The 13,196-nt window shown below is 43.6% G+C and overlaps 1 protein-coding gene across 1 annotated transcript in view; it reads right to left on the reverse strand.

Moving 5' to 3' along the window:
• Positions 1–13,196, reverse strand: part of LOC310948101 (uncharacterized protein) — a gene marked incomplete at its 5' end in the record, with an annotated part of 60,914 nt that overhangs the window by 13,287 nt on the left and 34,431 nt on the right. Inside the window, 6 exons of the mRNA XM_083915113.1 lie at positions 47–309; positions 742–1,339; positions 1,574–1,627; positions 2,717–3,226; positions 3,464–4,794; positions 7,621–8,334. Of these exons, the coding sequence (XP_083771239.1) occupies positions 47–309; positions 742–1,339; positions 1,574–1,627; positions 2,717–3,226; positions 3,464–4,794; positions 7,621–8,334 (3,470 nt within the window). The remainder of the gene's footprint in view (positions 1–46; positions 310–741; positions 1,340–1,573; positions 1,628–2,716; positions 3,227–3,463; positions 4,795–7,620; positions 8,335–13,196) is intronic.

The raw sequence follows: 13,196 nt of genomic DNA on the forward strand, positions 1-13,196 counted from the left end.
AACACAATCATGAATAAAAACACATTTTATCTACAGTATATCACACCTTTCTTGGTGGATCTACATCAGTGCAGTCCAGGGTAGTTGTAGCTGGGCTTGTTGATGGAGCAAAAGTAGAGGAAGGAATAGTTATGGTGGAAGACACTGTGGCTGTTGTAGTGGTGCCAGACACTGCAGTGGTAGAACGTGCAGTTGTGCTGGGTATCGGTGTTGGACATGGACTAGTTTGCTTTTCAACTTTACAAGATGCATTGCAATATGCAATGAAACACCACCCGAAGCCATCTGTGACATTGTATACCAAGTCCCCTGTGAAAATAGTGGAGAGAGAGAGAGAGAGAGACAGAGAGAGAGAGAGAGAGAGAGAGAGAGAGAGAGAGAGAGAGAGAGAGAGAGAGAGAAGAAAGAGAGAGACAGAGAGGGAGGAAGAGAGAAGTGAAAAGTCTGTATGAATAAGCCTGAAAAACTGGTAAAGAATTAATCTATTTTCTGTATATATTCTTAGTATATTCAGTTGTATGCACAGCTGTATGGCTGATTTCGACACAAGGGGTAATGTTGCTGATGTTGTTTTTAAGTTAACATTTAATGCTATATATTTTGTAGCTTAAAGATGTTCTTTTATTTAACAGTAGCATCATATCATCATAACAAAAATAATAAATAACAAAAATGGTCTATAACCATGAAAAACCATGTCAAAAGAAGAAAGGATAAATGTGAAAATGGAAAATAACCAACCAGGACGATAGGAAGTGCCATTTTCATTGCAGAAACAAGTCGTAGTTGGGGTAAGCAGTGCTGATGTAGTGAGAACTGTAGTTCTGGCTGATCCAGTTGTGTAAACAGTTGTACTGCCAGGAAGAGTTTGTGTTATTGGTGCAATGGCGGTTGTAGCTGTTCGTCTTGTGGTAACCGTTGAAGCCACACTAGTTGTATTCAAAACAGAAGGTTTTGTAATAATAGTTGTTGTTTGTGGTGCTCCTGTGACTACACCAACTGTTGTTATTGACACGCCTGGCTGTGCGGTTGTAGTAACAACTGTTGTAGAGGCTGTAACTGGGCCAGTAGTGACTTCTTTAGGTGGTTTTGTTGTCACAACCTTCACTGTTGTCTCTTCTGATGTTGTTGTTTCTTCAGGTTTGACTGTGGTTCCCTTAGTTGTTTGTGATGGTGCCTTAGTTGTTGTGGTACCAACAGCAGGTTTTGATGTAACAACTGTTGTTTCAGGACCCTTTGTTGTGACGCCTGGCACTGCAGTTGTAGTTTCAATAACAACTGTTGTAGAGGTGGTTACTGGGCCAGTAGTGACTTCTTTAGGTGGTTTTGTTGTCACAACCTTCACTGTTGTCTCTTCTGATGTTGTTGTTTCTTCAGGTGTGACTGTGGTTCCCTTAGTTGTTTGTGATGGTGCCTTAGTTGTTGTGGTACCAACAGAAGGTTTTGATGTTACAACTGTTGTTTCAGGACCCTTTGTTGTGACACCTGGCACTGCAGTTGTAGTTTCAACAACAGCTGTGGTCGAGGTTGTTACTGGACCAGTGGTGACTTTCGGTGGTTTTGTTGTGACAACCTTCACTGTTGTCTCTCCTGATGTTGTTGTTTCTTCCTGTTTGACTGTGGTTCCCTTAGTTGTTTGTGATGGTGCTTTAGTTGTTGTGGTACCAACAGAAGGTTTTGATGTTACAACTGTTGTTTCAGGACCCTTTGTTGTGACACCTGGCACTGCAGTTGTAGTTTCAACAACAGCTGTGGTTGAGGTGGTTACTGGACCAGTGGTGACTTCTTTAAGTGGTTTTGTTGTCACAACCTTCACTGTTGTCTCTTCTGATGTTGTTGTTTCTTCAGGTGTGACTGTGGTTCCCTTAGTTGTTTGTGATGGTGCCTTAGTTGTTGTGGTACCAACAGAAGGTTTTGATGTTACAACTGTTGTTTCAGGACCCTTTGTTGTGACACCTGGCACTGCAGTTGTAGTTTCAACAACAGCTGTGGTTGAGGTGGTTACTGGACCAGTGGTGACTTCTTTAGGTGGTTTTGTTGTCACAACCTTCACTGTTGTCTCTCCTGATGTTGTTGTTTCTTCAGGTGTGACTTTGGTTCCCTTAGTTGTTTGTGATGGTGCCTTAGTTGTTGTGGTACCAACAGAAGGTTTTGATGTTACAACTGTTGTTTCAGGACCCTTTGTTGTGACACCTGGCACTGCAGTTGTGGTTTCAACAACAGCTGTGGTCGAGGTGGTTACTGGGCCAGTAGTGACTTCTTTAGGTGGTTTTGTTGTCACAACCTTCACTGTTGTCTCTTCTGATGTTGATGTTTCTTCAGGTTTGACTGTGGTTCCCTTAGTTGTTTGTGATGGTGCCTTAGTTGTTGTGGTACCAACAGAAGGTTTTGATGTTACAACTGTTGTTTCAGGACCCTTTGTTGTGACACCTGGTACTGCAGTTGTAGTTTCAACAACAACTGTTGTAGAGGCTGTTACTGGGCCAGTAGTGACTTCTTTAGGTGGTTTTGTTGTCACAACCTTCACTGTTGTCTCTCCTGATGTTGTTGTTTCTTCGGGTGTGACTGTGGTTCCCTTAGTTGTTTGTGATGGTGCCTTAGTTGTTGTGGTAACAACAGCAGGTTTTGATGTTACAACTGTTGTTTCAGGACCCTTTGTTGTGACGCCTGGCACTGCAGTTGTAGTTTCAACAACAACTGTTGTAGAGGTGGTTACTGGGCCAGTAGTGACTTCTTTAGGTGGTTTTGTTGTCACAACCTTCACTGTTGTCAATTCTGATGTTGTTGTTTCTTCAGGTGTGACTGTGGTTCCCTTAGTTGTTTGTGATGGTGCCTTAGTTGTTGTGGTAACAACAGCAGGTTTTGATGTAACAACTGTTGTTTCAGGACCCTTTGTTGTGACGCCTGGCACTGCAGTTGTAGTTTCAACAACAACTGTGGTCAAGGTGGTTACTGGACCAGTAGTGACTTTCGGTGGTTTTGTTGTGACAACCTTCACTGTTGTCTCTCCTGATGTTGTTGTTTCTTCCTGTTTGACTGTGGTTCCCTTAGTTGTTTGTGATGGTGCTTTAGTTGTTGTGGTACCAACAGAAGGTTTTGATGTTATAACTGTTGTTTCAGGACCCTTTGTTGTGACGCCTGGCACTGCAGTTGTAGTTTCAACAACAACTGTGGTCAAGGTGGTTACTGGACCAGTAGTGACTTTCGGTGGTTTTGTTGTGACAACCTTCACTGTTGTCTCTTCTGATGTTGTTGTTTCTTCAGGTTTGACTGTGGTTCCCTTAGTTGTTTGTGATGGTGCCTTAGTTGTTGTGGTACCAACAGAAGGTTTTGATGTTACAACTGTTGTTTCAGGACCCTTTGTTGTGACACCTGGCACTGCAGTTGTAGTTTCAACAACAACTGTTGTAGAGGTGGTTACTGGGCCAGTAGTGACTTCTTTAGGTGGTTTTGTTGTCACAACCTTCACTGTTGTCTCTCCTGATGTTGTTGTTTCTTCCTGTTTGACTGTGGTTCCCTTAGTTGTTTGTGATGGTGCTTTAGTTGTTGTGGTACCAACAGAAGGTTTTGATGTTATAACTGTTGTTTCAGGACCCTTTGTTGTGACGCCTGGCACTGCAGTTGTAGTTTCAACAACAACTGTGGTCAAGGTGGTTACTGGACCAGTAGTGACTTTCGGTGGTTTTGTTGTGACAACCTTCACTGTTGTCTCTTCTGATGTTGTTGTTTCTTCAGGTTTGACTGTGGTTCCCTTAGTTGTTTGTGATGGTGCCTTAGTTGTTGTGGTACCAACAGAAGGTTTTGATGTTACAACTGTTGTTTCAGGACCCTTTGTTGTGACACCTGGCACTGCAGTTGTAGTTTCAAAAACAACTGTTGTAGAGGCTGTTACTGGGCCAGTAGTGACTTCTTTAGGTGGTTTTGTTGTCACAACCTTCACTGTTGTCGCTCCTGATGTTGTTGTTTCTTCCTGTTTGACTGTGGTTCCCTTAGTTGTTTGTGATGGTGCTTTAGTTGTTGTGGTACCAACAGAAGGTTTTGATGTTATAACTGTTGTTTCAGGACCCTTTGTTGTGACACCTGGCACTGCAGTTGTAGTTTCAACAACAGCTGTGGTTGAGGTGGTTACTGGACCAGTGGTGACTTCTTTAGGTGGTTTTGTTGTCACAACCTTCACTGTTGTCTCTCCTGATGTTGTTGTTTCTTCAGGTGTGACTGTGGTTCCCTTAGTTGTTTGTGATGGTGCCTTAGTTGTTGTGGTACCAACAGAAGGTTTTGATGTTATAACTGTTGTTTCAGGACCCTTTGTTGTGACGCCTGGCACTGCAGTTGTAGTTTCAACAACAACTGTGGTCAAGGTGGTTACTGGACCAGTAGTGACTTTCGGTGGTTTTGTTGTGACAACCTTCACTGTTGTCTCTTCTGATGTTGTTGTTTCTTCAGGTTTGACTGTGGTTCCCTTAGTTGTTTGTGATGGTGCCTTAGTTGTTGTGGTACCAACAGAAGGTTTTGATGTTACAACTGTTGTTTCAGGACCCTTTGTTGTGACACCTGGCACTGCAGTTGTAGTTTCAAAAACAACTGTTGTAGAGGCTGTTACTGGGCCAGTAGTGACTTCTTTAGGTGGTTTTGTTGTCACAACCTTCACTGTTGTCTCTCCTGATGTTGTTGTTTCTTCAGGTGTGACTGTGGTTCCCTTAGTTGTTTGTGATGGTGCCTTAGTTGTTGTGGTACCAACAGAAGGTTTTGATGTTACAACTGTTGTTTCAGGACCCTTTGTTGTGACACCTGGCACTGCAGTTGTGGTTTCAACAACAGCTGTGGTCGAGGTGGTTACTGGGCCAGTAGTGACTTCTTTAGGTGGTTTTGTCGTCACAACCTTCACTGTTGTCTCTTCTGATGTTGTTGTTTCTTCAGGTTTGACTGTGGTTCCCTTAGTTGTTTGTGATGGTGCCTTAGTTGTTGTGGTAACAACAGCAGGTTTTGATGTAACAACTGTTGTTTCAGGACCCTTTGTTGTGACGCCTGGCACTGCAGTTGTAGTTTCAACAACAACTGTGGTCAAGGTGGTTACTGGACCAGTAGTGACTTTCGGTGGTTTTGTTGTGACAACCTTCACTGTTGTCTCTCCTGATGTTGTTGTTTCTTCAGGTGTGACTGTGGTTCCCTTAGTTGTTTGTGATGGTGCCTTAGTTGTTGTGGTACCAACAGAAGGTTTTGATGTTACAACTGTTGTTTCAGGACCCTTTGTTGTGACACCTGGCACTGCAGTTGTGGTTTCAACAACAGCTGTGGTGGAGGTGGTTACTGGGCCAGTAGTGACTTCTTTAGGTGGTTTTGTTGTCACAACCTTCACTGTTGTCTCTTCTGATGTTGTTGTTTCTTCAGGTTTGACTGTGGTTCCCTTAGTTGTTTGTGATGGTGCCTTAGTTGTTGTGGTACCAACAGAAGGTTTTGATGTTACAACTGTTGTTTCAGGACCCTTTGTTGTGACACCTGGCACTGCAGTCGTAGTTTCAACAACAACTGTTGTAGAGGCTGTTACTGGGCCAGTAGTGACTTCTTTAGGTGGTTTTGTTGTCACAACCTTCACTGTTGTCAATTCTGATGTTGTTGTTTCTTCAGGTGTGACTGTGGTTCCCTTAGTTGTTTGTGATGGTGCCTTAGTTGTTGTGGTAACAACAGCAGGTTTTGATGTAACAACTGTTGTTTCAGGACCCTTTGTTGTGACGCCTGGCACTGCAGTTGTAGTTTCAACAACAACTGTGGTCAAGGTGGTTACTGGACCAGTAGTGACTTTCGGTGGTTTTGTTGTGACAACCTTCACTGTTGTCTCTCCTGATGTTGTTGTTTCTTCAGGTGTGACTGTGGTTCCCTTAGTTGTTTGTGATGGTGCCTTAGTTGTTGTGGTAACAACAGCAGGTTTTGATGTAACAACTGTTGTTTCAGGACCCTTTGTTGTGACACCTGGCACTGCAGTTGTAGTTTCAACAACAGCTGTGGTTGAGGTGGTTACTGGACCAGTGGTGACTTCTTTCGGTGGTTTTGTTGTCACAACCTTCACTGTTGTCTCTCCTGATGTTGTTGTTTCTTCCTGTTTGACTGTGGTTCCCTTAGTTGTTTGTGATGGTGCTTTAGTTGTTGTGGTACCAACAGAAGGTTTTGATGTTATAACTGTTGTTTCAGGACCCTTTGTTGTGACACCTGGCACTGCAGTTGTAGTTTCAACAACAGCTGTGGTTGAGGTGGTTACTGGACCAGTGGTGACTTCTTTAGGTGGTTTTGTTGTCACAACCTTCACTGTTGTCTCTCCTGATGTTGTTGTTTCTTCAGGTTTGACTGTGGTTCCCTTAGTTGTTTGTGATGGTGCCTTAGTTGTTGTGGTACCAACAGAAGGTTTTGATGTTACAACTGTTGTTTCAGGACCCTTTGTTGTGACACCTGGCACTGCAGTTGTAGTTTCAACAACAGCTGTGGTTGAGGTGGTTACTGGACCAGTGGTGACTTCTTTCGGTGGTTTTGTTGTCCCAACCTTCACTGTTGTCTCTCCTGATGTTGTTGTTTCTTCCTGTTTGACTGTGGTTCCCTTAGTTGTTTGTGATGGTGCTTTAGTTGTTGTGGTACCAACAGAAGGTTTTGATGTTACAACTGTTGTTTCAGGACCCTTTGTTGTGACACCTGGCACTGCAGTTGTAGTTTCAACAACAACTGTTGTAGAGGCTGTTACTGGGCCAGTAGTGACTTCTTTAGGTGGTTTTGTTGTCACAACCTTCACTGTTGTCTCTCCTGATGTTGTTGTTTCTTCAGGTGTGACTGTGGTTCCCTTAGTTGTTTGTGATGGTGCCTTAGTTGTTGTGGTAACAACAGCAGGTTTTGATGTAACAACTGTTGTTTCAGGACCCTTTGTTGTGACGCCTGGCACTGCAGTTGTAGTTTCAACAACAACTGTGGTCAAGGTGGTTACTGGACCAGTAGTGACTTTCGGTGGTTTTGTTGTGACAACCTTCACTGTTGTCTCTTCTGATGTTGTTGTTTCTTCAGGTGTGACTGTGGTTCCCTTAGTTGTTTGTGATGGTGCTTTAGTTGTTGTGGTACCAACAGAAGGTTTTGATGTTTCAACTGTTGTTTCAGGACCCTTTGTTGTGACACCGGGAACTGCAGTTGTAGTTTCAACAACAGCTGTGGTTGAGGTGGTTACTGGACCAGTGGTGACTTCTTTAGGTGGTTTTGTTGTCACAACCTTCACTGTTGTCTCTCCTGATGTTGTTGTTTCTTCAGGTGTGACTGTGGTTCCCTTAGTTGTTTGTGATGGTGCCTTAGTTGTTGTGGTACCAACAGAAGGTTTTGATGTTACAACTGTTGTTTCAGGACCCTTTGTTGTGACGCCTGGCACTGCAGTTGTAGTTTCAACAACAACTGTGGTCAAGATGGTTACTGGACCAGTAGTGACTTTCGGTGGTTTTGTTGTGACAACCTTCACTGTTGTCTCTCCTGATGTTGTTGTTTCTTCAGGTGTGACTGTGGTTCCCTTAGTTGTTTGTGATGGTGCCTTAGTTGTTGTGGTACCAACAGAAGGTTTTGATGTTACAACTGTTGTTTCAGGACCCTTTGTTGTGACACCTGGCACTGCAGTTGTAGTTTCAACAACAGCTGTGGTTGAGGTGGTTACTGGACCAGTAGTGACTTTTGGTGGTTTTGTTGTGACAACCTTCACTGTTGTCTCTTCTGATGTTGTTGTTTCTTCAGGTGTGACTGTGGTTCCCTTAGTTGTTTGTGATGGTGCCTTAGTTGTTGTGGTACCAACAGAAGGTTTTGATGTTTCAACTGTTGTTTCAGGACCCTTTGTTGTGACACCTGGAACTGCAGTTGTAGTTTCAACAACAGCTGTGGTTGAGGTGGTTACTGGACCAGTGGTGACTTCTTTAGGTGGTTTTGTTGTCACAACCTTCACTGTTGTCTCTCCTGATGTTGTTGTTTCTTCAGGTGTGACTGTGGTTCCCTTAGTTGTTTGTGATGGTGCCTTAGTTGTTGTGGTACCAACAGAAGGTTTTGATGTTACAACTGTTGTTTCAGGACCCTTTGTTGTGACACCTGGCACTGCAGTTGTGGTTTCAAAAACAGCAGTGGTCGAGGTGGTTACTGGGCCAGTAGTGACTTCTTTAGGTGGTTTTGTTGTCACAACCTTCACTGTTGTCTCTTCTGATGTTGTTGTTTCTTCAGGTTTGACTGTGGTTCCCTTAGTTGTTTGTGATGGTGCCTTAGTTGTTGTGGTACCAACAGAAGGTTTTGATGTTACAACTGTTGTTTCAGGACCCTTTGTTGTGACACCTGGTACTGCAGTTGTAGTTTCAACAACAGCTGCGGTTGAGGTGGTTACTGGACCAGTGGTGACTTTAGGTGGTTTTGTTGTCACAACCTTCACTGTTGTCTCTCCTGATGTTGTTTTTTCTTCAGGTGTGACTGTGGTTCCCTTAGTTGTTTGTGATGGTGCCTTAGTTGTTGTGGTAACAACAGCAGGTTTTGATGTTACAACTGTTGTTTCAAGACCCTTTGTTGTGACGCCTGGCACTACAGTTGTAGTTTCAACAACAACTGTTGTAGAGGTGGTTACTGGACCAGTAGTGACTTCTTTAGGTGGTTTTGTTGTCACAACCTTCACTGTTGTCTCTCCTGATGTTGTTGTTTCTTCAGGTGTGACTGTGGTTCCCTTAGTTGTTTGTGATGGTGCCTTAATTGTTGTGGTACCAACAGAAGGTTTTGATGTTACAACTGTTGTTTCAGGACCCTTTGTTGTGACACCTGGCACTGCAGTTGTAGTTTCAACAACAGCTGTGGTCGAGGTGGTTACTGGGCCAGTAGTGACTTCTTTAGGTGGTTTTGTTGTCACAACCTTCACTGTTGTCTCTTCTGATGTTGTTGTTTCTTCAGGTTTGACTGTGGTTCCCTTAGTTGTTCGTGATGGTGCTTTAGTTGTTGTGGTACCAACAGAAGGTTTTGATGTTACAACTGTTGTTTCAGGACCCTTTGTTGTGACACCTGGCACTGCAGTTGTAGTTTCAACAACAGCTGTGGTTGAGGTGGTTACTGGACCAGTGGTGACTTTCGGTGGTTTTGTCGTCACAACCTTCACTGTTGTCTCTCCTGATGTTGTTGTTTCTTCAGGTGTGACTGTGGTTCCCTTAGTTGTTTGTGATGGTGCCTTAGTTGTTGTGGTAACAACAGCAGGTTTTGATGTAACAACTGTTGTTTCAGGACCCTTTGTTGTGACGCCTGAAACTGCAGTTGTAGTTTCAACAACAACTGTGGTTGAGGTGGTTACTGGACCAGTGGTGACTTTCGGTGGTTTTGTCGTCACAACCTTCACTGTTGTCTCTCCTGATGTTGTTGTTTCTTCAGGTGTGATGGTGGTTCCCTTAGTTGTTTGTGATGGTGCCTTAGTTGTTGTGGTAACAACAGCAGGTTTTGATGTAACAACTGTTGTTTCAGGACCCTTTGTTGTGACGCCTGAAACTGCAGTTGTAGTTTCAACAACAACTGTTGTAGAGGAGGTTACTGGGCCAGTAGTGACTTCTTTAGGTGGTTTTGTTGTCACAACCTTCACTGTTGTCTCTCCTGATGTTGTTGTTTCTTCAGGTGTGACTTTGGTTCCCTTAGTTGTTTGTGATGGTGCCTTGGTTGTTGTGGTACCAACAGAAGGTTTTGATGTTACAACTGTTGTTTCAGGACCCTTTGTTGTGACACCTGGCACTGCAGTTGTAGTTTCAACAACAACTGTTGTAAAGGTGGTTATTGGGCCAGTAGTGACTTCTTTAGGTGGTTTTGTTGTCACAACCTTCACTGTTGTCTCTCCTGATGTTGTTGTTTCTTCAGGTGTGACTGTGGTTCCCTTAGTTGTTTGTGATGGTGCCTTAGTTGTTGTGGTACCAACAGAAGGTTTTGATGTTACAACTGTTGTTTCAGGACCCTTTGTTGTGACACCTGGCACTGCAGTTGTAGTTTCAACAACAGCTGTGGTTGAGGTGGTTACTGGACCAGTGGTGACTTTCGGTGGTTTTGTTGTGACAACCTTCACTGTTGTCTCTCCTGATGTTGTTGTTTCTTCAGGTTTGACTGTGGTTCCCTTAGTTGTTTGTGATGGTGCCTTAGTTGTTGTGGTAACAACAGCAGGTTTTGATGTAACAACTGTTGTTTCAGGACCCTTTGTTGTGACGCCTGAAACTGCAGTTGTAGTTTCAACAACAACTGTTGTAGAGGAGGTTATTGGGCCAGTAGTGACTTCTTTAGGTGGTTTTGTTGTCACAACTTTCACTGTTGTCTCTTCTGATGTTGTTGTTTTTTCAGGTTTGACTGTGGTTCCCTTAGTTGTTTGTGATGGTGCCTTAGTTGTTGTGGTACCAACAGAAGGTTTTGATGTTACAACTGTTGTTTCAGGACCCTTTGTTGTGACACCTGGCACTGCAGTTGTAGTTTCAACAACAACTGTTGTAGAGGTGGTTATTGGGCCAGTAGTGACTTCTTTAGGTGGTTTTGTTGTCACAACTTTCACTGTTGTCTCTTCTGATGTTGTTGTTTTTTCAGGTTTGACTGTGGTTCCCTCAGTTGTTGTGGTACCAACAGAAGGTTTTGATGTTACAACTGTTGTTTCAGGACCCTTTGTTGTGACACCTGGCACTGCAGTTGTAGTTTCAACAACAGCTGTGGTCAAGGTGGTTACTGGACCAGTGGTGACCTTTGGTAGTTTTGTTGTCACAACCTTCACTGTTGTCTCTCCTGATGTTGTTGTTTCTTGAGGTTTGACTGTGGTTCCCTTAGTTGTTTGTGTTGGTGCTTTAGTTGTTGTGGTACCAACAGAAGGTTTTGACGTTACAACTGTTGTTTCAGGACCCTTTGTTGTGACACCTGGCACTGCAGTTGTAGTTTCAACAACAACTGTTGTAGAGGTGGTTACTGGGCCAGTAGTGACTTCTTTAGGTGGTTTTGTTGTTGCAACCTTTACTGTTGTCTCTTCTGATGTTGTTGTTTCTTCAGGTTTGACTGTGGTTCCCTTAGTTGTTTGTGATGGTGCTTTAGTTGTTGTGGTACCAACAGAAGGATTTGATGTGACAACTGTTGTTTCAGGACCCTTTGTTGTGACACCTGGCACTGCAGTTGTAGTTTCAATAACAGCTGTGGTTGAGGTGGTTACTGGACCAGTGGTGACTTTCGGTGGTTTTGTTGTCACAACCTTCACTGTTGTCTCTCCTGATGTTGTTGTTTCTTCAGGTGTGACTGTGGTTCCCTTAGTTGTTTGTGATGGTGCCTTAGTTGTTGTGGTACCAACAGAAGGTTTTGATGTTACAACTGTTGTTTCAGGACCCTTTGTTGTGACACCTGGCACTGCAGTTGTAGTTTCAACAACAACTGTTGTAGAGGTGGTTATTGGGCCAGTAGTGACTTCTTTAGGTGGTTTTGTTGTCACAACTTTCACTGTTGTCTCTTCTGATGTTGTTGTTTTTTCAGGTTTGACTGTGGTTCCCTCAGTTGTTGTGGTACCAACAGAAGGTTTTGATGTTACAACTGTTGTTTCAGGACCCTTTGTTGTGACACCTGGCACTGCAGTTGTAGTTTCAACAACAGCTGTGGTCAAGGTGGTTACTGGACCAGTGGTGACCTTTGGTGGTTTTGTTGTCACAACCTTCACTGTTGTCTCTCCTGATGTTGTTGTTTCTTGAGGTTTGACTGTGGTTCCCTTAGTTGTTTGTTTTGGTGCTTTAGTTGTTGTGGTACCAACAGAAGGTTTTGACGTTACAACTGTTGTTTCAGGACCCTTTGTTGTGACACCTGGCACTGCAGTTGTAGTTTCAACAGTAACTGTTGTAGAGGTGGTTACTGGGCCAGTAGTGACTTCTTTAGGTGGTTTTGTAGTTGCAACCTTTACTGTTGTCTCTTCTGATGTTGTTGTTTCTTCAGGTTTGACTGTGGTTCCCTTAGTTGTTTGTGATGGTGCTTTAGTTGTTGTGGTACCAACAGAAGGATTTGATGTGACAACTGTTGTTTCAGGACCCTTTGTTGTGACACCTGGCACTGCAGTTGTAGTTTCAATAACAGCTGTGGTTGAGGTGGTTACTGGACCAGTGGTGACTTTCGGTGGTTTTGTTGTCACAACCTTCACTGTTGTCTCTCCTGATGTTGTTGTTTCTTCAGGTGTGACTGTGGTTCCCTTAGTTGTTTGTGATGGTGCCTTAGTTGTTGTGGTAACAACAGCAGGTTTTGATGTTACAACTGTTGTTTCAGGACCCTTTGTTGTGACACCTGGCACTGCAGATGTAGTTTCAATAACAGCTGTGGTTGAGGTGGTTACTGGACCAGTGGTGACTTTCGGTGGTTTTGTTGTCACAACCTTCACTGTTGTCTCTCCTGATGTTGTTGTTTCTTCAGGTGTGACTGTGGTTCCCTTAGTTGTTTGTGATGGTGCCTTAGTTGTTGTGGTACCAACAGAAGGTTTTGATGTTACAACTGTTGTTTCAGGACCCTTTGTTGTGACACCTGGCACTGCAGTTGTAGTTTCAACAACAGCTGTGGTCAAGGTGGTTACTGGACCACTGGTGACCTTTGGTGGTTTTGTTGTCACAACCTTCACTGTTGTCTCTCCTGATGTTGTTGTTTCTTGAGGTTTGACTGTGGTTCCCTTAGTTGTTTGTGTTGGTGCTTTAGTTGTTGTGGTACCAACAGAAGGTTTTGACGTTACAACTGTTGTTTCAGGACCCTTTGTTGTGACACCTGGCACTGCAGTTGTAGTTTCAACAACAACTGTTGTAGAGGTGGTTACTGGGCCAGTAGTGACTTCTTTAGGTGGTTTTGTAGTTGCAACCTTTACTGTTGTCTCTTCTGATGTTGTTGTTTCTTCAGGTTTGACTGTGGTTCCCTTAGTTGTTTGTGATGGTGCTTTAGTTGTTGTGGTACCAACAGAAGGATTTGATGTGACAACTGTTGTTTCAGGACCCTTTGTTGTGACACCTGGCACTGCAGTTGTAGTTTCAATAACAGCTGTGGTTGAGGTGGTTACTGGACCAGTGGTGACTTTCGGTGGTTTTGTTGTCACAACCTTCACTGTTGTCTCTCCTAATGTTGTTGTTTCTTCAGGTGTGACTGTGGTTCCCTTAGTTGTTTGTGATGGTGCCTTAGTTGTTGTGGTAACAACAGCAGGTTTTGATGTT

This window comes from Echiichthys vipera (genome assembly GCF_963691815.1).
Source record: "Echiichthys vipera genome assembly, chromosome: 1".
In the NCBI taxonomy this organism is placed as follows: domain Eukaryota; kingdom Metazoa; phylum Chordata; class Actinopteri; order Perciformes; family Trachinidae; genus Echiichthys; species Echiichthys vipera.